Source organism: Schistocerca cancellata, chromosome 5, assembly GCF_023864275.1.
Source record: "Schistocerca cancellata isolate TAMUIC-IGC-003103 chromosome 5, iqSchCanc2.1, whole genome shotgun sequence".
In the NCBI taxonomy this organism is placed as follows: domain Eukaryota; kingdom Metazoa; phylum Arthropoda; class Insecta; order Orthoptera; family Acrididae; genus Schistocerca; species Schistocerca cancellata.
In genome coordinates this window covers 647,332,351-647,355,694 of record NC_064630.1, presented here as the reverse complement: position 1 = coordinate 647,355,694, position 23,344 = coordinate 647,332,351, and the positions used below count along the sequence as shown (strand labels likewise).

The 23,344-nt window shown below is 41.1% G+C and overlaps 1 protein-coding gene across 1 annotated transcript in view; it reads left to right on the top strand.

Annotated features, from left to right (window-relative positions):
* The window catches only part of LOC126188256 (cell division cycle protein 16 homolog), a 203,730-nt gene that overhangs the window by 56,323 nt on the left and 124,063 nt on the right, over positions 1 to 23,344 (top strand). The window contains exon 5 of the mRNA XM_049929822.1: positions 14,832 to 15,063. Within this exon, the coding sequence (XP_049785779.1) occupies positions 14,832 to 15,063 (232 nt within the window). The remainder of the gene's footprint in view (positions 1 to 14,831; positions 15,064 to 23,344) is intronic.

Below are 23,344 nucleotides of genomic sequence, written 5' to 3'. Positions count from 1 at the left end.
CAATTCTTTGCTTCGCTGCTTTGGCAACATCATCATATTCAATGTTTTCGTCGACTGATATATGTTTTGGCAAGTATTTGCTGTCCGTTGTGACAAACACAAATTGTTTGCGCACTATGCCTCACTGACAATATATTTTAGTTTCTAGGTTTTATTACGTCCACAATTCAGTTTTGTGTACTTCACCAACTTTGTTTTAATCAGAACTTTTTAGAAAAAAGTGAAATGACTCTGGTATAAATAAAACTTTTATTACAGTCGCCAAAGACGGAATATTTCTCAGTATTAAATACGATACCTATTTGGTACTTAAATTAAATGACATATTGTTGTACAGTAAATTTTATATGAAATTTAGGTATCTTGTCCACATTTCAGTCTCAACATTGTGGCAACTAAAATCGACCATAAGGAAAGTATATGCTATGGACTTTTACATCTGCAAACTCTTCAAAATTTCGTGCAATGGTTTACTACATTTAATGCTGCACAGTAATTGCGTTTAACATCGAAACAAAATTAAGTCATTTGTGGGAGGAAGGTATCAGTCAAGAAGATGTGTAAAAGTCAAATTTTTGGCCAAATAGTTTTTGTGAAATCGAATGATAAGTGTGTCAAAGCAGTTGGAACACCATGTGTCAGCACAGGCGAGCAGTGCAGTGATGACAAAATCGCACACAGCACATAATGCGGGGAGCACGTCTCTGTGGCAGCGTAAGGGTTAACGCGGCCGTGGTGGCTTTACTTCATAAACTGAGCGCTCCCCCCTAAACGCAAGTTTTCGAACTATACTATACTATGGCGCTGCTTCTCTTGGGGCGTGCGTCGTTTGCATCTGGCAACGCAGCAATCTCCCATGTCTGGGTGGGCATGCGCGAGCCGCCAAGATAAAAGAATTGAACTATAGTAAAAGTAACGTTGCTAAATACAGAAAAGTGTTTGTAAACGGAATGAATATGTAAGACACTGGCCTTGTGAAAATGGGGTCTGTCTTCCTCGCTATATGCATAACATTCCTTTGATTGATTGCACATATTAAGCACTTGTGGGGAATCTACCAATGTTGAATTCATGAATGTACTGTCCACATGCTATTACTGTCATGTATTAGCAGTTGCTTTCACACTGTTGGCTCTAATGTGGCCATTTTCAGGTGCAATAGAGGGTTTGATACAACCGTATGTAATATGAAGTTAACCAACAGCTAAAAAGGTAAATAAATATTGAACAGAAACACAATAAAAAACACAGAACCATTAAAACATGTTTTGTTAGGCATTTTTGAACATGATTGGTGAATTTATTTTTCACCATCTGTGCACAGAATTGAGATGGTTACCTTGTCACAAAAAACTTCCAGTTGAGTGTGCATGATAGGTGTTTTTGTTAAGGTGATGTAACATTTTCTAACAAAAATGTGTGATTGTAGATGGTGGTCTTGAGAATACAAAACGGGAGTTATTGAAATAAAAAAGGTGTCTGATTTTACCCTGACCTTAAAGAACGTGGTGCTGTATTGCGTTTGAAAGCTGACATTATATGCCTGAATGTGAGCTACTTTTCGTATCTCAGGGAGAAAAATCTTTCTAATCTGCATACAATGGTCTTGTTGAAATTAAGAGTAAAGAAAAGTGCATGGCATTGTTGGCGTGGGTGACTTCCAAAGGGAACACATGGCAGTTGGGCTGTTGTAACTTTTTATATTTATGATACATGAAGTTTAGAACTCAAATGTTACAGGGTGCCTAGTGAACCTTGAAATCTTCAAAACCTAGAATTTTCAAAAACTGAAAAAGACTGGGAAAAAACCTTAAATTTTATTTAAAAACCATTTTTTTTTAAAATTGTTTCAGTACCATACCCATATTGATACACTATCAGTTTAAACCGTCCATGCTGTTTCGAATAGCTTTCATATATTCAAAGGGGAATCTACATGTTATACACATAATACCCCTTGGTGATTCAGTATTTACGCTATGATTTGTAATTGGTTTATACTTGCCGAGCTGTCGCATGAGGCGGGAATCCCAGGAAGCTGATTGGTGCTGCAGTGTGGGAGTTGGGGAGAGACGGGAGAATTTATTGCTTCAAAGTCTGGCATAAAGTACAGATCAGGTACTGTGGTAGAAATACACAAAAGCAATAAGTTTTGTAAAAGAGTTTTATAGAGACATTCATATGCAGATTAGTACTACTATATCAACTGTTGGATTGTTGTAGTTGGCAGCAGTTGAAAACAAGGTGTCATAGTCATGAAGAGTAATGACTTGTACCGATATGTATCGAACAGATGTATGGCACTAAATGACTACTCAATGGAGACAAACTGACGTAATGTTATGAGTGAAGAAGTTAAAGCTAGCTGTCGGTTTTACCGTGGGGTAATCTGCAATCTTGTGTCAATAAATCTGTAGCTTGCAAATGCTTGCTTGGCCATTTCGTCGAGCAGGGTGGCAATGACCTTGAGTAGTTATGCAATTAAATCAAGGCTGTTGTAACACAATTATTCAAACAGGAGGAGATAAATGACATTTTAGACATTTGTAACTGTGTCTCATTTTGCAGTGTTTGTACAATTGTTGGTATTAAGTAATTATTCACCATTCTTTTAATGCAGTCTCCTGTTTGCATTTTTTTTCCATTTGCAACACTATACTACATTTATAATAGTTTTTCTTGCTTCACCCTGTATTGGGCATGGATCATGTCGAGAACATTGACTGTTCACTGCATAATGGCTACTTGCTACAATACAACACACTGTTGGATCATGTTGACGGGCAGTAGTTCCAAGCAGCATGAAGTACAGGGGCTACAGAATAAAATAAAATAAAGACTTTTCTGCAAATGTATTTATGAATTTATTAGTACTTTCACTTTTAAGCAGTTGAATAAAGGGAGAAAACCCCTTAGTGAAATAAGAACTGTGCAGATCGTCAAATAAAAGAGCGCACACTTGGAAATAGAGCATAAAGCATGGGAGTTTCAATGCTAATTTGCAAAAGTCACTGCCACTAGATGCATTCATGCAATGTTCTGAATTAACAACAGCAAATTTCGACACAGTCAGTCGTACATCACTCCAATGTATTTTTGCTAATAACTTTTACTCAACGTAGAATTTTTTAAAGTGTCTATTTTTAATGCCAATATGTCTATGTTTATATGAATTATCAGTAGTTAATATATTTTTAAATACAAAACTTGTAAAAATACATTGTTTAAAAGGACATATTTTGTAAAACTCATCAGCTTATCTTTGTTATTTAGTCATTCTTCTGGAGAGGGACAGTAGTCTTCAGTTGAACCAATAACACCCCCCCCCCCCCCCCCCTTACCGTCCCCTGCAACCGCGATTCCGTAAAGACTCAAACTTCCATGTGTAAAACAGTTTCAAAATTTTAAAGAAACATACGGGTAGTGAAGAGACAACAAATTACATCATGCTTGAAGCTAAAATGGCAAACATTTACTAAGCAATAATCTGTTTGTCTCTCATTATTTTATGGGACTACAAGCGAGAAAAAGTTTAGAAAAGGTTTTAAATAAGGTGTAAAGTTCATTGGAAGTTGCTAAGCACTTTCGCTCAATATGTGCGACATCATATGCCGTCTGCGCTTTTCCTCTCTGCCAAGGCAGTTAGAAAGATGGCCGCTACATGGCAGTGTCGTACATTTCTTAGCTTCATGTTGACAGAATCCAAATTTGTTACGTGGGTTACACAGTTTTTCTCTTCATGTGCTTGCTGAATTTTCATAGGTTGTGCGCAATGGGTGAGCTGACTGAAGATGTTCTGCGACTTTTGATGGACAGTGATAATGAAGACTACAAGATTTTTTGTCTTCTGGTGATTCTTTAGATGACGAACTGACAGTGCAGGATGCTGTCTCACCTGACTGGAAGGAATGTGACAATATTTCTGCATCAGTTGCATTTACTTCAAGCACTGCTGAAGCTAAGCTGAAATTCTGAATTCCCAGTAATGCAGTACCATTAGCTTACTTTGTATAGTTCTTTGACAATGAAATAATAGAAATGACTAACAAAGAAACAAATAAGCATGCAGAAACAATTATGAGAAGGAAAGTTGCTACTCACCATATAGCAGAGATGCTGAGTCCCAGATAGGCACAACAATGTGCCTATCTGCAACTCATCATCTCCGCTATATGGTGAATAGCAACTTTCCTTCTCATAATTGTTACATTCCATCCTGGATTTTCCATTGTTTAAATATGCAGAACGTTCTTACATGAGTCAAATGAAAAAAAAAAAAAATATTTTCTTTGAAGAAACCGCAATTTGTAAAGTGGTTTCTAACTGATGAGTTCTTTTAGCTCTATTTTTACTGATGGGGTATTGTCTAAAAGATCAGCTAAAATGTATTTGACCAGAAAGAAGTGCTAGAAATGCCCCTTTTCCATAATGTTATGAGTGAAGAAAGATTTCATCTCCTACTGAGATTCCTACATTTTGCTGACAACAGAGAGCTTATGAGAAACAAAATAACAAGTGTTGACGAATCCTTGTTACTGTGGAAAAGGAGGCTCTCGTGAAAGCAGCATACTTTGGGATGAAATGTTTTGAGAGTGTTTGACAAGAACTGGTATTTATGGAACTTTATTTTGTACACAGAAAGAGATACATGCAAGTCCTGAGCTGTTCAAAAAACTTATGGACACGAATACTGATGCAATAGGAACAGCCACAACTTGCAGGAAAGGAATGCCACATACTGTAAGTAGGAAATTACAAAAAGGGCAGATCATCAGTGCACAAAAGGGGAAATTGGTGTGTCTGAAATGGAAGGATAAAAAGTAAATCACAATGCTAACAGCAAAGCATGCTGCAACAACAATACATGTGCAGAGAAGAGGAAAAGGGGGAGAAGTGCAAGTGGCCCAGATACCACTCTGTATTTCTTACCACAACCAGAATATGGGGGGAGTGGACTTGAAAGACCAGTCATTGGTATCTTTTCTTGTGGAAAGAGAGCAAAGCAAGGTTTGGTACAAAAAACTTTTTACTTGTTTGTTAAATGTGGCTGTTCTAAATGTTTGCTTATTCTATTGTCAGAAAGGAAATAAGAAAGACCATTTAGAGTTCAGAGTGAAACTGATAAATGAGCTCATAACTAATTACACCACAGTGCCACTGAACAGAAACAAAAAAGGCCCTCTGATGTTCTTACTTGTAGACACTTCCAAGAACAGCAACAAAAACCAGAAGAGTGGGGTGAAGGAGACGTGTGCTGTATTCAACAAAACAGGAAAGTAGAGAAACATCATACAGATGCAAGACTTGCCCTGCAAACCCAGCATTATGTATTGTGCCTTGCTCTGAGCTTCATCACTCTCAAAAATACTTGTAAACAATTAACTTTTATCGGATGACTAAAACTCTTTGTGCCTAAAGTGATTTAGCCTATTAAACCTATAGTTTTAAGTGTTCAACCTTTTTTTCACAATGTTATTTCCAGTAATTTATTAAATATAGTATTTGCAGTATAGGAGGGATATAGCACTCAGACATGCACATCAGATGTCATGGTACAGATGCTATCAAGTAAAGAGCAGTGTCACACTTGAGGAGTTAATAAGGAAGCACCCTTACAGGTTGAGATCAGGAGATTAAAATATTAGTTGACAAGAGAAATGTACATTGTATCTTATTTTGTGCAAATGGTGAGCTGTTTACTTCGTTAGAGTTGTAACAATGTTGAGAAGTGATCTCATTTTTGGATGTGATGTGTTTCACTGGTGTTGTTCTGGACAAGAATTTTGTGATTCAGTTAGCCGTCCTGCATTTTGTATTTTTAATATAAGGGAATAGTATCATGTTGTTGGAGCCAGTTTTCAGTTGAAGTCCATTTTTCTTTTTAAGAAAGTCCTGGTTTTGCTATCTAGGGAGCTGCCTGAGTTGTATGGTAAAATGTAAGTGCACAATGTGGTAGTACAAGATATGTTATAGTAAAAGCAAAATAATGAGACAAGAGACTTAAAAGTGATGACGTAAATGTTTAAAGGGCTTATGGGAAAGTAATTACTTATATAGTGAATGAGAATGAGCAAAATAATGAGGAGATTTAAAAGTGACGATATAAATGTTTAAAGTGCTTACAAGAAAGTAATCTCTTATACAGTGAATAGGAGTTTACATTGAATTAGATATGTGCCATCACACATGTGTGAGGCATATCTAGAATGTGCTGGTGAGAACTTGTAATTTTTCTTCCTGACTATTTTTTACTACAGTACCTTTAACTTGTGGTCAAATATTTAGCATTGAGCTAAGTGACACTGCAGGAGGCAACAGAGCTTGACCATGATTTGGCTTTAACTGGTCAAAATGAACTGCCACATGATGGTCAGAGAGTTGAATTTCTGCACTAACAGTAGAGGTCAATTGTGTGATAAACTAAGGGCCTTCATATTGAGACGTGCATTTCTTAGTCCTTTCTTTCTTAAGCAAAGCAAAACTGGATCTCTCAGTTTACACTGGGAAAGCAAAGCTCCTTTATTACTTTGTTGTATCGTTTTCCCAGTAGCTTCAAAATTATTTTGTTTTACTTGCTTTCAGATAGCCTTGGTGCTAATCCTTTAACTTCGGCCAGGTCTACGCCAGGCAGTAGTTTGTCAAGTTCAAGCAGGGAACTCAAAGGCTGTAGGTATACTGCCTCATATAGATAGCATACATCCAGTTGACCTGTGTATACAACTATTGTATGCTGAAGCTACATAAGCTATGTATATGTTCCAATAGCTGTGCAAACAGTTCACATAGCGAGACAGCATTCAAACTGTCGATTGATGCACACATTCAAGACAGCCATTGGATTTAGGATGGAAAGGGGCAGTCTTCCATCTTTTGATTCACAACAATTTGCACACATGTACGAACACAACGGACATGAAATTAGTCCCCTGATCAGTCAAAATAGTATTAGGACTTGCGAATGGCAAAACTGAGTGATTGACAAAGGCACATGCTACCGTTTGTACATTCATGTCTGCAACTGATACAGGATTAGGTACCCAGAACCGTGATCAGTGATGGATAGACTATGTTTATTGTTTTGGGTACTTTGTGGGAACAGTCCTGCAATATCTAGTGCTATGTTTTGAAATGGTTTAGTAGATTCAGGAAAAGTTTCCACAGGGATATGGGTTCTTGGTGGTGGTGCCCCTGGGCACAAGGCAAGCAGTTCTGTATTTACACTCTAAGATAGAAAGACACACCACAAAGGAATTATCCAAATGGGATGAAATTAGTACCTGTGATGTACGTGTACAACAAACAAATGATACAATTTCAAAAAAACTGGATGATTTATTCAAGAGAAAGATCTGCACAAATTGAGCAAGTCCGTGATTTGTTGGACTACCTCTGACCCTTATACAAGCATTTACTGGGCTTGATGTTGATTGATAGGGGTGTTGAATGTCCTCCTGAGGGATATCGTGCTAAATTGTTCCAATTGGCAAATTAGATTGTCAAAATTCTGAGCTGGTTGGAGGGCCCTGCTCATAATGCTACAAATGTTCTCCATTCAGGAGAGATCCGGTGACCGTGTTGGCCTTGGCAAGCACAAATATAAGCACTAGAAACTCTTGGTGTGTGTGGGCAGGCAGTATTTGCTGAAATGTAAGCCAGGGTGGCTTGCCATGAAGGGAAACAAAACAGGGCATATAATTGCATCGATGTACCACTGTACTGTAAGGGTGCCATGAATGGCAACCGAAGGGGACCTGCTATAAAATAAAATGGCATCCCTAGACCATCACTCCTGGTTGTTGGGCCGCATGGCCAGCGACAGTCAGGCTGGTATTCCACCACTGTCAGGGGCATCCCCATACACTTCTTTGCTGGTCATTGGGTGTCAGTTCAAAGCAGGACTCATCACTGAAAACAATTCTACTCCAGTCAAAGAGATTTGAGCCCAAAGACGTGTCTGGAGATGACTTGGACAGCAATGATATAGCAATCTGTCTTGCCCGCCATATGGCCAAGAGTGGCGGTTTGATGTGCCACTTCATTTTATAGCTGGACCCCTGTGGTTTGTCATCTGTGGCACCTTTACAGCACAGTGGTATGTCGACAATATACTACACCCGTTTTGTTGTCCTTCATGACAAGCCATCCTGGGTTTACATTTCAGTGAGATAATGCCTGCTCCCACATGATGAGAATTTCTACTGCTTGTCTTCATGCTTGCAAAATCCTACCTTGGCCAGCAAAGTTGCCAGATCTCTACTCAATTGAGAACAGTGGAAGCATAATGGGCAGATCCCTCCAACCAACTCGGGTTTTTGATTATCTAAAGTGCCAATTGGACAGAATTTGGCATGGTATCCCTCAGGAGGACATCCAACAAACTCTCTCAGTCAATGACAAACTGAATAACTTTTGCATAAGGGGCAGAGGTGGATCAATGTGTTATTGCCTGGCTTAATTTGTGAAGTTCTTTCTCTCGAATAAATCATCCAATTTTTCTGAAACTGTAATCATTTGTTTTTCTGTACATGTACATCACATCTACCCATTTCTGCCTCATTTGGATAATTCCTTTGTGGTGTGGCTTTGTCTTTTACTTTATTTATTTATTTATTTTTGTAAAAAGAAGAGTGTACTTCCAAGCATTTGCATTGTGCCAAAAACTGTGGCTGCTGTAGCATTTGTGATTCTCCGTCAGCTATGGCATGCCTGTGAACTCTCATTGTACTGAGCTATTATACATGGTTGCAACACTTGAGGATTTACTACCTTGCTGTGAAAGGCAGTCTTGCAGTATAAAATACCGTCTCCTGTAACAAAATCTGGAAGGGAAGCACACTGGTGACGTTCTACATAGATCTCCTGTGCTTCTCTCAGTTCTTCTATTAAAGCAGCATCTGTTTGAAACAATCTACCTTTGAAACTTAGAGCTTTGGAATTTTGGTGCAAATGGCCTGGTTTTTGGCTTACATCATAATCATATTTGAACAATTTTAATGCCCAACAGGTTAAATGACTTCTGCGGTCATGTAAACTTAGCATTCACAAAAGAGCAGTGTGGTCGGTGACCACAGTTTTTTGATTGTACTGTAAATTGGTCACTGCTGGATAGCATAGCCTATATATCTTTCCTCACCAATATATTCTTGACTAAGAACAGCCCTGACACCAAAATTACAGTCGCTAATGTATGTGTCTCAGAGCTAATGATAGAGGCCCCTGAGAGAACTTGTAGTAGCCTGGCTAGCTTTTGTTTGGTTTTTGCACTTTTATGCCATTTCATCACACTGTTCCTGTAACTTGAGTTTCTGCAGGGTAAGTTTATTAATTTGTTCATTTAAAGCAGCAGCAGGGTCAGTAGCAGCTTCCTGCCTCTCTTGCAGCCAAGGACATAAGTCAGACACGGTTACAAAATTTGGGAAAAGCAATTACTGAAAGGCCTCGAAACTTTAACAAAAAGATGTCACAGTACTCAAATAAAAGTTAGTGACTAACTACAATAATGTCCAACAATGGCTCGCCATGAAGGGGTGACCGTGCAAATATGCATAGCTAGCACGGCTTAACTTTAACTTTCGATGTGAAGAACAGTGATCGCCCACAGTGTAGTGTGTCAGCATCAGCACTGATGGTGGCTCATTGATGACAGGTACAACAGCCAGGACCCTCATAGATTTGGCTGCAACCCAACATCTGGTGTCAACCCCTCATGACGGCTCCAACTGTTGTTGATTTCAGGCATGATATTGGCAGCAACCGGTCAAGCAGAACTGGCACCCACAGTGTGGCAGTGTCTGGAAGACTCTTAAGGAGTATGCCAGCATGGTGAAAGGGCCATCTGCAGCTGAAGCACAGCAGCATTGCAACCTGCACATATCTTCATGTAGTGCAGCGCATGTGGGTACATCTAATCACCAAACAAAAGATGGAAAATGCCTTACAGCATATCCAGGCCCACATCGTCACACTATCTACGACAAGTAGACAATATTACAGGTTAAATGACATGCAGCCAGCTCTCCCATGGAGTTGATAGTTTAGTAACTATCCACAAAGGAAAAAAATGTTGATATACTGGATTGAATGGTGCATTCGGATCTCATGATCTGATACTAGACTATCCAGTACTGGACAGTAGTAAGGCCACTGCAGGAAGTGGGCATCCAGGAATGTACAAAATTACTGAATAAGAGCAGTAAGGTACTTTTCAGAAACTGGCTGGTGTGCCAGGTTTATTCAGTAATACTGAGGGGCATGTTGCCGTAGAGAGTGAATTGGAAGGTTGCCTGGATAGGTCAAGGGCTGGTTGCCAAGAGAGACAGGTCTGTCCCAGCTCCCTCATGCCAGTCTGCCCTGTGGCCCCATGTAACAATTCACAGCCCTCTGGTTAGTTGAGAGTACCTTGGAAGTATTCCCCTGTCTGTGACATCTCACCGAATCATAGCCATATCAGCATTACTGGCCATTAAGAACTGTATGCATGTGAATGTGCATGGACTGGCAGTGACACCTGGTACCATACTAACCTAAACTGGGTCACAACTCTTCAGTAAAACTCCTTGTAGAGAACAAAAAGTGAAAAAATAAAGCATTTGTTTGAAAAATAAGGCTGCTCCAATTCAGTCAGTTGGCCCATCATCCACAGTAGACTAAGCTATCGGACAGAATCTAGGTACTGAGGACTGACTCGAGCCTTAGTGCTGGAGCCAGCAGTGGCAGTATTTGTATGAATTCTGCATATATAAATGTGTGTGTACTTTTCTGTATCTGAAGGAGAACTTCGTCCGATAGCTTATTCCACTCTTAAATGTGCCTGTGGTGCCCATGGACTCCATTATGTGGCAAAATCAATCGCATTTCATATTGCCCAATTTGCCATAGTTTGGTTAATATACGTGACTCATGAGTGTATACTGAGGTGACAAAAGTCATGGGATAGAGATGTGCACATGTATAGATGGTGGTCGTACCGCATAGATAAGGTATAAAAGGGCAGGGAATTGGCAGAGCTCTTATTTGTACTCAGGTTATTCATGTGAAAAGTTTCCTGAAGAGGTAATGGCCGCACAACGGGAATCAACAGACTTTGAACGCAGAATGGTAGGTGAAACTAGAAGCATGTGACATATATTTCAGAAATCATTAAGGAATTTAATATTCCGAAACTCATAGTGGCAGGAGTGTGCCAAGAATACTAAATTTCAGGCGCTACCTCTCACCAAGGACAACACAGTGGCTGTTAGCCTGCACGTTATGACTGATAAGTGTCAGTACGATTAGACCAGAAACACTGCATGAAATAACTGCAGAAATCAATGTGGGATGTACAATGAATGTATCTGTTAGGACAGTGCGGCAAAATTTGGCATTAATGGGCTATGGCGGCATATGCCTCCAGTGCCTGTCCTGGGCTCGTGACCGTACTGGTTGAACCGTAGATGACTGAAAAACCACGGCCTGGACAGATTAGTCCCAATTTCAGTTGGTCAGAGTTGATAATAGGGTTTGAGTGCGGTGCAGACCCCACAAAGCCATGGGTCCAAGTTGCCATCTGGACACTTTGCAAGCTGGTGGTGGCTCCATAATGATTGGGGCTGTGTTTACACGGCATGGACTGGATCCTCTAGTCCAACTGAACCAATCATTGACTGGAAATGGTGATGTTCAGCTACTTGGAGACCATTTGCAGCCATTCATGGACTTCATGTTCCCAAACAATGACGGAATTTTTATGGATAACAATGTGCTGGTTTGTGATTGGTTTCAAGAACATTCTGGGAAATTTGAGCAAATGATATGGCCACCCAGATCATCTGACGTGAATCCCATCAAACAATTATGGGACATCGTTGTGAGGTCAGTTTGTGCACAAAATCCTGTACAGGCAACACTTTCGCAATTACTGATGGCTTTAGAGGCAGCATGCCTCAATATTTCTGCAGGGAGCTTCCAGCAGTTTGTTGAGTCCATGCTACATTGAAGTGCTGCACTATACTGGGCAAAAGGAGGTCAGACGCTATTTTAGGAGGTAACCCATGTCTTTTGTCACCTAAGTGTATGTGACATGATGTGCCATCCCAAATTTTCCATTACACAATAGAAAATACGGGATGGAATAGGGTACATTGCTGCTCACCACATAGTCGACAGAGGTGTTGAGTGCCTGACAGCCACATTAAAAGGAGCCTGCTTGATTTTAGCAGCTATGGCACAACATGTCGCATATGCTCATCAGCACTTGTATTAACCAAATAGCAGAAAATTGGCCATATGAAGGCTAATAAAGTGCTAGTTTCCACATGGATGTGGTACTGAGTGACAGACAGGTATGTAGCAGTCTGTTTCAAGTTGTATTCCATCCCAGATTTTCTATTGTTTAATGGAAAATCTGGAATGGAATAACAATAACGTGAAATTGGATAAATTGCTACTCATGACATAGAGAAAACATTCAGCTGCTGACAGGTACATTTAAAAGTGGACGAAGCTATTGGACAGAGTCCTCTGTCATATATATATATATATATATATATACCTAAAAACAAAGATGATGTGACTTACCAAATGAAAGTGCTGGCAGGTCGACAGACACACAAACGAACACAAACATACACACAAAATTCAAGCTTTCGCAACAAACTGTTGCCTCATCAGGAAAGAGGGAAGGAGAGGGAAAGACGAAAGGATGTGGGTTTTAAGGGAGAGGGTAAGGAGTCATTCCAGTCCCGGGAGCGGAAAGACTTACCTTATGGGGAAAAAAGGACGGGTATACACTCGCACACACACACATATCCATCCACACATATACAGACACAAGCAGACATATATATATATATATATATATATATATACAGAATTCACACACACATGACCATTTTGTCTCCAAGCACTAAGGTTTGGGTCAGGCCTTAGTGCCTATACTCTGTCCGATAGCTTAATCTAGCCCAGATTTTCCATTCACAATAGGAAATGTGGGATGGAATATTACAACATGAAATAGGATAGATTTCTACTTGCCACAGAGAGGAGGTGTTCAGTGCCAGACAGCCACATTGAAAGGAGACTGCTTGATATTATCAGCTGTCACACTCACGTCATTCATCGTATATAGACAAAACACACACATTTACACATATGCAACATACACACATGTGGCCACTGTCATCTCCAGGCACTAAAGCCCAACTTGGAATGCTGTGAACAATGATCTCAGCTGGTGGTGGGTGGTGGGAGAACTTTGTACAGAAGAGGTTTGGGTGGGGTAGGAGGAGGGACAACAGGTGCTTGGATGGTGGGAGGGGGGGGGGGGATGCTGCCTATGGGTGTGTGCGGTATGGTAAGCTACTAGATGCAGCATTAGATGGCTGTACTGTGAGGCAAAGGGAGGAGAGAGAAGCAGAGAAGTGGAAAGGACTAAGCAGGTGCATGGAGGTGAATGGGGGGGGGGGGGAGGGGGTGGTAAAAGGCATTTGCAGACACTGGAGTGGGTGCATGAAAGGGACAGTGGCAGGTGAAAGACAGTCTAGCAAAGATTAAGGTCAGGAGGGGCTGCAGGAACGAGGATGTGTTGCGGGGTAAATTCCCACTAGCTTTCCTGTGTTTCCACTCAGCACACCAGCATAGTCCTTTCCTCTTTTCTACTTCTCTCCTTTCCATTCGCCCCAGTCGCTGCACTTACTAGCTCACTATCTTTTCCCTCCAAATCCCTGCACATTCTCACATAAACCACTATAGCATCTTCTCCCATCCCTATCCTGCTATCCTTCCCCCTTCACTGCTATCCCTCCCCCTTCCCTGCTCTCCCTCCCCCTTCCCTGCTCTCCCTCCCCCTTCCCTGCTATCCCCCCCATCCCCACAACTCTTCTGTATCCCCATTACCCTCTCTAACTGATATCACTGCTCTCAGTAGTTGCAGTCGGGCATTACCACATACAGAGACGACAGTAGCTGTGTGTGTGTGTGTGTGTGTGTGTGTGTGTGTGTGTGTGTGAATTATGCATGTATGAATGTGTGTGGGTCTTGTCTACATCTGATGAAAGAATTAGTCCAGTAGCTGATAATATCAGGAAGTCCTCTTCCACTGTTCCTGTCTACCACTCATTACTTCCTCTGTGTGCTTTTTCCATTGCATGTGAAATTATGTGTGGTGGTTCTGTTATTGATGAGAATGTTAGAGAGAAGAGAAGCGGTGAAACTATGTATAGTATATTTCCAGTTTATGTCAAATAGTGTCAATGGGGTAACTGGGATTACATCTCCATGCTCTCCCTTCCTGAAACACAGTAAAGAGGTTTGTGGTTTCTTCCAAGTTACTGGTGCAGTCTGCCAAGTACTGAAGATGAACATTTTTTTAGCCGTCAGGGTTTAAAACAGGTACCTCTGGTCTGAGTGCCACTGTGCTAAAATATCTGAAGAGGCAAGTTAAGTATATCTTGTATCAGCCTACTGAATCAGGTGGTTTTTGTACTTTATACTTAGAGAATGTATGAACAACAGTTCTCAAGACATGGTAAAGATGTCCTTAATCCAAAGGTTGGTGTGAACGCAACGGTGCTTTTCGAAACATGGCCCTATCTCTTTCTCTGACTGTTGAACTAACTTAATCAAGCAGACTCAGTGTGCACATAGTGTAGCATGGACTCTGAACGGTACTGCTAGTTGGTGTTTTTCACATTAACAATGATTTACCAAGAATGAAAGAAGTGTTTAGTTATTATTATTATTATTATTATTATTATTGTTCTTGTTATTATTATTAAATTAAAAAACTTTTCAGTATTTATACTAAAAAAGGAAAATGTCATTTTATTGATATTGTATTTTTATTGTTGTAGAGGAAGAAGTCTTATCGTCATTGCCTCTGTCGGAACAATGTTCTGGCCAGGAGGAAGAAAGGCTAGTCCGGACACTCTACCGCACAAAACTGAAGAAGTATCATGCTCCACAGCAAGAACCAAATGAGAGGTTACCTGCGAAGCTTTCAAGTAACCTTGATGTGGCAGTGTGTGAGGCAGAAAGACATTACTACAATTGTAATTACCGAGAATGCCTCAGAATTACTGAACAGTAGGTGGATTCTGCATCTTATTAAAATTTTAGTTGCATGCATCAACAGTCACAAGCTCTCTGTGTAAGTTGAGTTCTTCCTCAGCAGCTTTTACTTTTGCTTACTTCACTGTTTAAAATGAGAAGTTATGCAGAGCATGCTCATCAAATGAAATGCACTACAGATTGTGAAATGTTGCAAGACCACAAAGTTGATACGTAACTTTCAGGACATTTAAAGCAGGCTATGATATGTGAACAACTGGAACTAATAAAAAAAACGGCAATTGCATGGAGTGGAGTTGCATCGTGAGACCATGTTATTTATATTTTGTTTTCTCACTTATTTCATTGTGTTTGATGAAACCGTCTTAGCTGAAGGTAAGTCGTTACACAATATGTTCAAAAAACTAAGTTCAAAATCATACATGTGGTGAAGGATCATAAATTGTGTGTTTTCGGAAAAAGCATTGAAGACTGGAAATTAATATTGCAGGTAGTCATGCATGTACTATCAATGTGAGGCACGAGTTTTTAAACTCTCTTTGAGGAATGGGGGGGGGGGGGGGGGAAGGGGGGGGGGGTTCAGCCTACTGCATTGGCATTGGTGGTGCTACCTTGAAAAGTGATAGTTTTCAGTGATGTGTCCACAATGTTTGTGACTGTTTACAGTTCTGGGCTGGTTTTCAAATGTGTAGCATCATTCATTCCAGGAATTTGCATACAAGTATTTAATGTGTTGTGCAGCAGGATATAACACCCAGAGAGCCAGACACTTGTACAGAGAAATGTTTTGTAGCAAGTGACATCCTAACTGGAAAAAAAATTATTGCCATAGATGGAAATTTACAAGGAACTGTGTAGTTCAAGCCATGGAAATCTGGTAAGGTTTTTGAAAAAGAATTGATTACTCAGTAAATCATTAATTTCTCACCATTAGTTCGTTATATCAAAATACTCAGTTTAGGATTCACTGCCACATGTAGAATTTTGATACTCAGGGTTATGGACACCCTGTCTGCATAGTTTATAAATGCTAATTAAAAAGGGAAGAATGAGATTTGAGATTTTGATAGTATTACATAAGAGTAATGTGAAAGGCCCTAAATTATTGTGCAGAACTCTGACACAGTAAAAAGAGAATTTCATGAGAAAGTATTTCAAATTAGATGAATGAAATACACAAGTTTATTGAAAATGTAACCTACAAGACAGTACACAACTTTCTGTACGATGATTAAGGAAATGTTATCCACTTGTGAATTATTGTTCTGTTTAGTCTTCACTGAGGGGTTGCTGCAGTTCCTCTTTAATCTGTCCACAAGTCCCGTGCCACAGTGTATGTTTTGGGAAGGTGAGATAGAATTCTGAAATACACTAAATGACCTAATACCCCAGAATGTTCTGATAACCCTTTTTTGAGTTAAGAATATCCTTCATTATTCCACATTGTGATACTACATGACATAAGGCTATTCTGATGGTTTTGTTAATCCTCAGTTTCTGCAAAAATTGTACCAAGTAAACTTTCCATCTGTTGAGTCCTAGCAAATGAAAATGTTTGCCTTAGCTGATTGTTTTATCATCTTCGGGTAATAAAATGTCATCTTTGGTGGACTCATTCCAATGTAATTTAGTCCCTCACTCGTTATTTCAATTACAATTCTACTTACAGCACAATCGACATCCACATCTGTATTCTCGATATGTCCCTGCGTTCATTTATATCACACAAAATATTCACCAAGGACACTGATCAACCAGAACATTATGACCACTGACCTACTGTCGATATAAACCCATCCTTGCAATAGCAGCATCACCTGACAAGAAATGACTGCTAGTCACACACCATACAAGGTGTATGTAGTAACAGTGACCATTCTGTCTGTGTGTAGAATGTGCAAGGCGTGTGATCTATCTGAATGAGGGGAGATTGTGAAGAGGCTTGGCTCGAGCATTTCGGAAACTGCTCATCAAGGAGCGCTGTGGTATCTTCAACACATGTCGAAACCAAGGTAAAACCATGTCCAGACATCATGGGTTTTGGTGGCCACCCCTCATTTCAGATGTACATCCCTTCATGACAATCACATTTCCCAATGGCAGTGGAATTTTTCAACAAGATACTGTGCCATCTCACAAAGCCAGGAGAGTGATGCAGTGGTTCGAGGAACAGAGTAGCGAGTTCCAGTTGATTGCTGGCCCCCATCTTCATATAAAAGTAGTAAAACAGGACAGGCGCTGAACTGTGGCGGATTTAACACAAACTTTAATGCTGGGCAGAGTACAAGTGTGTGTGAACATGCAGTGCACCAAACACTCCTAACAATGTGCCTGCCTCCGCAACTAGCGACCCTTTCATGTGCCATTGCTAACACCACATTGTCAACTACAACTGAAATGGGCATGTAACCATCAGCACTGGATGTTAGTGCAGTGTGTTGCATGGTCCGATGAATCCCGATATCTTATTCACTGTGCCGATGAGAGGGTGCGAATCCATTGTCTTCCAAGGGAACAGCTCCTTGACACCTATACTGTGGGACAGAGACAAGTTAATGGCAGCTCCATTATGCTCGGGGGACCATTCACGTGAGCATCCATGGGTCCGGTGGAGCTCATGCAAGGCATCATGATGGCCAAGGAGTGTTGCTGACCATGTACACCCCTTCATGACAATCACATTTCCCAATGGCAGTGGAATTCTTCAACAAGATACTGTGCCATCTCACAAAGCCAGGAGAGTGATGCAGTGGTTCGAGGAACAGAGTAGTGAGTTCCAGTTGATTGCTGGCCCCCATCTTGCCAGATGTGAACCTGATCGAACATGTCTGAAATGTGGCTGAACTTGTGTCAGAGCTCATTACTCCCTCCCCAGAATTTACAGGAATTAGATGGCTTGTGTGTGCAGATGTGGCGCTGACTACTTCCGGCAGCCTACCAAGGCCTCATTATTCCCATGCCATGACATGTTGCTGCTGTTAGCCGTGCCAAAGGTGGACATACCGGCTATTAGGATGGTGCTCATATTGTTCAAGCTGATTAGTGTATAATAATTACACTAATCAGCTTGAACTGTTTTATTTGCAACATTAGAAATAACTTCACATATTTGATGTAATCAAAATAACTAACTTCCGAAAAACAAAAAAACAGAAACTTCCTTGACTTAATGAATGCTCAAATAAATGGAATTTCAAAAAATAACTGTAACAGGTAGAATCCTTTTTTAAAAAAAGTCTGTAGGAATAAATTTTGTAATACTGGCACTAAGTCGGACGTGTTCTGAGTGTATGAGCTGTAGCAAAATGGAATACCAAGTCCTTTCCACTCGACGGTGTCCCATCAGGCAAGTCCCACTTCACAGTGGCAAGAAAGAGTATAGGAGTTGATCGCAGTAGCTTGTTGTTTAAGGGAGGTCTCCACATTGTGGCTGGCTATTCTGGAACTGCTGGCTCTATTGCGATACGGCCCTAAATAGATGACTTCAGGAATAGCATTTCTGTTTGATTGGCTCAAACTTAGTTTCAACGGAAGTAGGAAATAGTTCGGCTTGTGTGTTCTGATCGGGGCTGCACATGCACTTTGGAGCTGCTGCTAACCCGGCCACCATAATCACCCTCTGTTGATCAGATAGTAAACTGGCTGGTTTGAATTACCACCTCACATGGTTTGGAGTTCCCATGTTGTATATTGTGTGGGTTGCTGTTGGCACCTGTTGTACTTGTCACTGTGTGTGTGTGTGTGTGTGTGTGTGTGTGTGTGTGTGTGTGTGTGTGTGTGTGCGTGCGTGCGTGCGTGCGTGCGCGCTCTCTAGTTAATCTAATCTTATCCTCCAATGGGAGCAATATCTAAGGGGTTGTAGTATATTCCTAGAGTCATCATTCAGAGCCAATTCCTGAAACTTTGGGGCATTTTACACATATCTTCAAGAGTCTGCCGGTTCAATTCTTTCAGAATCGCTGTGACACACACCTGCAAGTCGAACAAATTTGTGACCTGTCATGCTGCCCATCTCTGCGTATGTTCAATATCCCCCATCAGTCCTATTTGGTAGTGTCCCACTCACATGACCGATGTTTCTGGGATGGATTGGACAAGTGATTTGTAAGCAATCTCCTTTATAGACTGATTGCATGTCATTAGTATTCTACCAATAAAGCAAAGTCTGCTGCCTATATTACCCATAGCTGACCCTATGTGATCTGTCCATTTCCTGTCCCTACAAACTGTTACATGCAGGTATTTGTATGAGTTTACCATTTCTAATTAAAACTCACTGATATTATTGTCCTATGATACTACATTTTTTCGGTTTGTGAACAGCACAACTTTGCATTTCTGGACATTTAAAGCAAGATGGCAATCTTGCACCACTTCAAAATCTTATGAAGATTCAATTGAATATTTGTGCAGTTTTTCTCAGACTATACTTCATTATAAGTGACTGCATCATTTGCAAGAAGTCTGAGACTACTATTGATATTGTCTGAAAAGTCATTAATACAGGGTGTTTCAAAAAGGACTTTGCAAATTAAAAAATTCATATAAATTTATTGAAAGAAGATATAACTGGGTTTAGTGTTATTTTGTAGGTTTTTTTACTTTAAATTAAAGATGTTGTATGTGTCTTCCATTTGTTATCTTGCACACATCCATCGGAAGACAATTTCTTCCAAAACTCGCTGTAGCGTTGCAGGTGTAACTTGCTCAATGGTGGTGTAAATTCTTGCTCTAAGTTCAGGTAGAGAAGCCGGAGCAAGAGATAAAAAAACGATATCCTTGATGAACCCCCATTAAAAGAAAGAAATAGTGGTGCCAGGTCTGGGGAACATGAGGGCTATGCAGTTAATGCATCACGGCCAATCCATTGACCTGGAGCCGGCCGGAGTGGCCGAGCGGTTCTGGGCGCTACAGTCTGGAACCGCGCGACCGCTACGGTCGCAGGTTTGAATCCTGCCTCGGGCATGGATGTGTGTGATGTCCTTAGGTTAGTTAGGTTTAAGTAGTTCTAAGTTCTAGGGGACTGATGACCACAGCAGTTAAGTCCCATAGTGCTAAGAGCCATTTGAACCATTTGAACCATTGATCTGGAAAGTGGTCACTGGGAAAATTCTGGATGTCAGCCAGTTAGTGGGGTGGTGCACCATCTTACATGAAGTAAACATTTTGTTCTTGGTCATTCTCATTGATCTGTGACATCAAAAATTGTTGTAACATATCCAAGTGCACTGTCCCATTGATGGTTGTCTCACGGAAAAAAAGGTCTCGTACACATTATTCTTGGTAAATGCACAAATAACGTTCAGTTCAGGGCTATCATGAACATGTTGCAAAGTTTGATGTGGATTTTTCACTACCCCAAATCCTACAGTTGTTTCTATTAACCTTGTCACGTAAGTGAGAAGTCAACTTGTCAGAAAAGATGATTTTATCCAAGAAATGTTCATCCACATGTAATCGATTTAACATTTCCGCACAGGTGTTCTTGCGAGCAGTTTTATCAGTGTCTTTTATTGCTTGTACATTCATCAATCTGTACTGTTTCAAATGCAAAGGATCCCTCAATGCATGCCATACAGCAGTGTATGGGATTTGCAGTTCGCATGATGCACGCCGGGTCGATTTCATAGGGCTGTTGCCAAAACATTGCCTCACTCGCTCAATGACATCAACAGATGTACTTGGATGACCTGATGATTTCCAATGTCTTGCCGAGCGCCCTATTTCTACAAAACATTTATTCCAATCATAAATTGTAGGCGTGCTAGGAGGATCTTTAGCACACTTCATATTGAAATTATGCTGAACTGTTGCCGCCAACTTCTTTTCTTCAAACCAAAACACACAGCTGGCATGCTCAGGTCCAGTGAAGGCAGCCATCTTTAATGCAACTGCCGCTAGCGATCCTTACGATGCAAATCACCACTAGCAAACTACACGAGATAAAACTTGTTGTATTTCCTTACAAATTGACACTACAATCACCTCTGTAGGTGCTATGAATTAATTTATATGAATTTTCAAAGCTGTAAAGTCCTTTCTGAAATACCCTGTATGTAACATGAATAGCAAGGGACCTAGCACACTTCCCTATGTATACCTATAGTTACCTTCACATCTGTTGATGACTCTTCATCCATGGTAACCTACTCTGCCCTCCCTTTCTGATTGCCTAGATCCACGGTTTTTGGTGTGTCATGTGAGAAACGTGAGATGATTGATGTTTTCAAAATTCCTGATGGTTGGCATGGCTGTTCAAGGTATCTTGTAATGTTGAGCTCAGAATATATCCTAAGATTTTACAACAAATGAATGTCAAGGATACTGGATGGTAGCTCAGTGGATCATTTCTGCTACCCTTCTTGTATAAAGGAGTAACCTGTTCTTCCTTCTAGCTACTGGGCATGTTTTTTTGTTTGGGGGATCTACAATAGATTATATTTAACAGAGGGGCTAACACAGTTGCAAATTGAGTGAAGAATTTGAAAGGGATTCCAGGAAGCCCTTGGACGTGGTTTAATTTCAACGATTTCAGTTGTTTCTCAATGTCACTGATGTTAGTTTATATTTTACTCATCTTTACAGTGGTATAAAAATTAAATTCTGGCAATACTTCTGGTTTTTCCTGTGCAAGGAAATTTTGAAATGAGAGTTACAGATTTATTTTCTGCTTTGCTATGCACAATTTCAGTTCCTATCCTGTTCACGAGTGTCTGGACACTACCTTTGGTGCCACTAACACACTCCTATGCCAACCTTAAATAGCCCATCTAGAGGAGACTTTCCTAGCCTCCCAAACGACCAAGCCCCTCATCTGATTCAGATTCATTGATGATATTTTCATGATGTGGACCTAGGGCCAAGACACCCTATCTTCACTCCTTCACAACCTCAACACCTTCTCTCCCATCCGCTTCACATGGTCCTCCTCGACCCAGTGTGCCACCTTCCTAGACATTGACTTCCTCTTCTGTGATGGCTTCATCGGCAAATCCCTGCCACGTAGCCTGGCTACATGGGGATGGCATATCTGCGGTGACAAAAACTCCCTTGCTCAGTACGCTGAGCATCTCACCAAGGCCTTCACAGACATGCACTGTCCCCCAGACCTAGCCCACAAACAGATCTGCCATGCCATTTCAGCTCACAACCCCAATCTCGCCACCACCCCGAAAAACCAGCCACAAGGGAGTGTCCCTTTTGTCACCCAGTACCACCCTGGACTGGAACAACTGAAACACATCCTTTGCCATGGCTTTGGTTACCTATAATCGTGCCCTGACATCGTACCCGAGATACTTCCCACCCCTCCTAAAGTGGTGCTCCATTGCCCACCCAACCTCCACAACATCCTAGTCCATCCCTATGCCACTCCCAGTCCCAACCCCATGCCACAAGGATCATATCCCTGTGGAAGACCCAGGAGCAAAACCTGCCCAATCCACTCACCCAGCACTTCCTGTTCCAGTCCTGCCACAGTTTTAGCCTACCCCATTAGGGGTGGGGCCACATGTAAAAGCAGCCATGTCATTTACCAGCTCTGCTGCAATCATTTGCACAGCTTTTTATATTAGTATGACTACCAACCAACTGTTCACCAGGAAGAATGGCGACTGCCAAACTGTTGCCAAGAGCAAAGTAGACCACTCTGTGACACAACATGCAGCTGAACACAACACACTTGATTTCAATGGCTGCTTTACCACCTGAGCCATCTGGATCCTCCTCTCCACCACCAGCTGTTTAGAACTGCACAGATAGGAGTTATCCTTAAAACATGTTCTCCACTCCTGTAATTATCCTGGCCTCAACCTACGGCAACATACTGTCTCCACACCCTCCACCCAACAGTCTCCACCCCCTCCACCCAACAGTCTCCACCCCCTCTGTCTTATCATCTTGTCCCCATTCTCTGCCCCACCCAGTTTATTTGCAGCTCTCTGCCAACACATCCGCCTGTCTTTTCCCACTCCTCACCTTTTTTTGTTCCTTTTCCCCGCTTCCCTGCCCACACAACCTCCTGACGCTGCACCTGTTGGTGGTCTAGTCCCTACACACTCCACCAGACAGTGTTCGTCTCTCTCTCCACCCGTATGCTATTATCCCTTTCCCCTCCAGATTGCTACTTGCATCCCATGTGATGTTGCATTCTGGCTGGAGTTGGCAGTCGTGTGTGCAGGAGGTGTGCTTGCTTGTGTAAATGTATGAATGTTGTGTGTGAGTGTGTCTCTCTCTTTACTGACAAAGGCTGTGGCCAAAAGTTATATGTGAATGTCTTCTAGTAGTGTTTATCTGC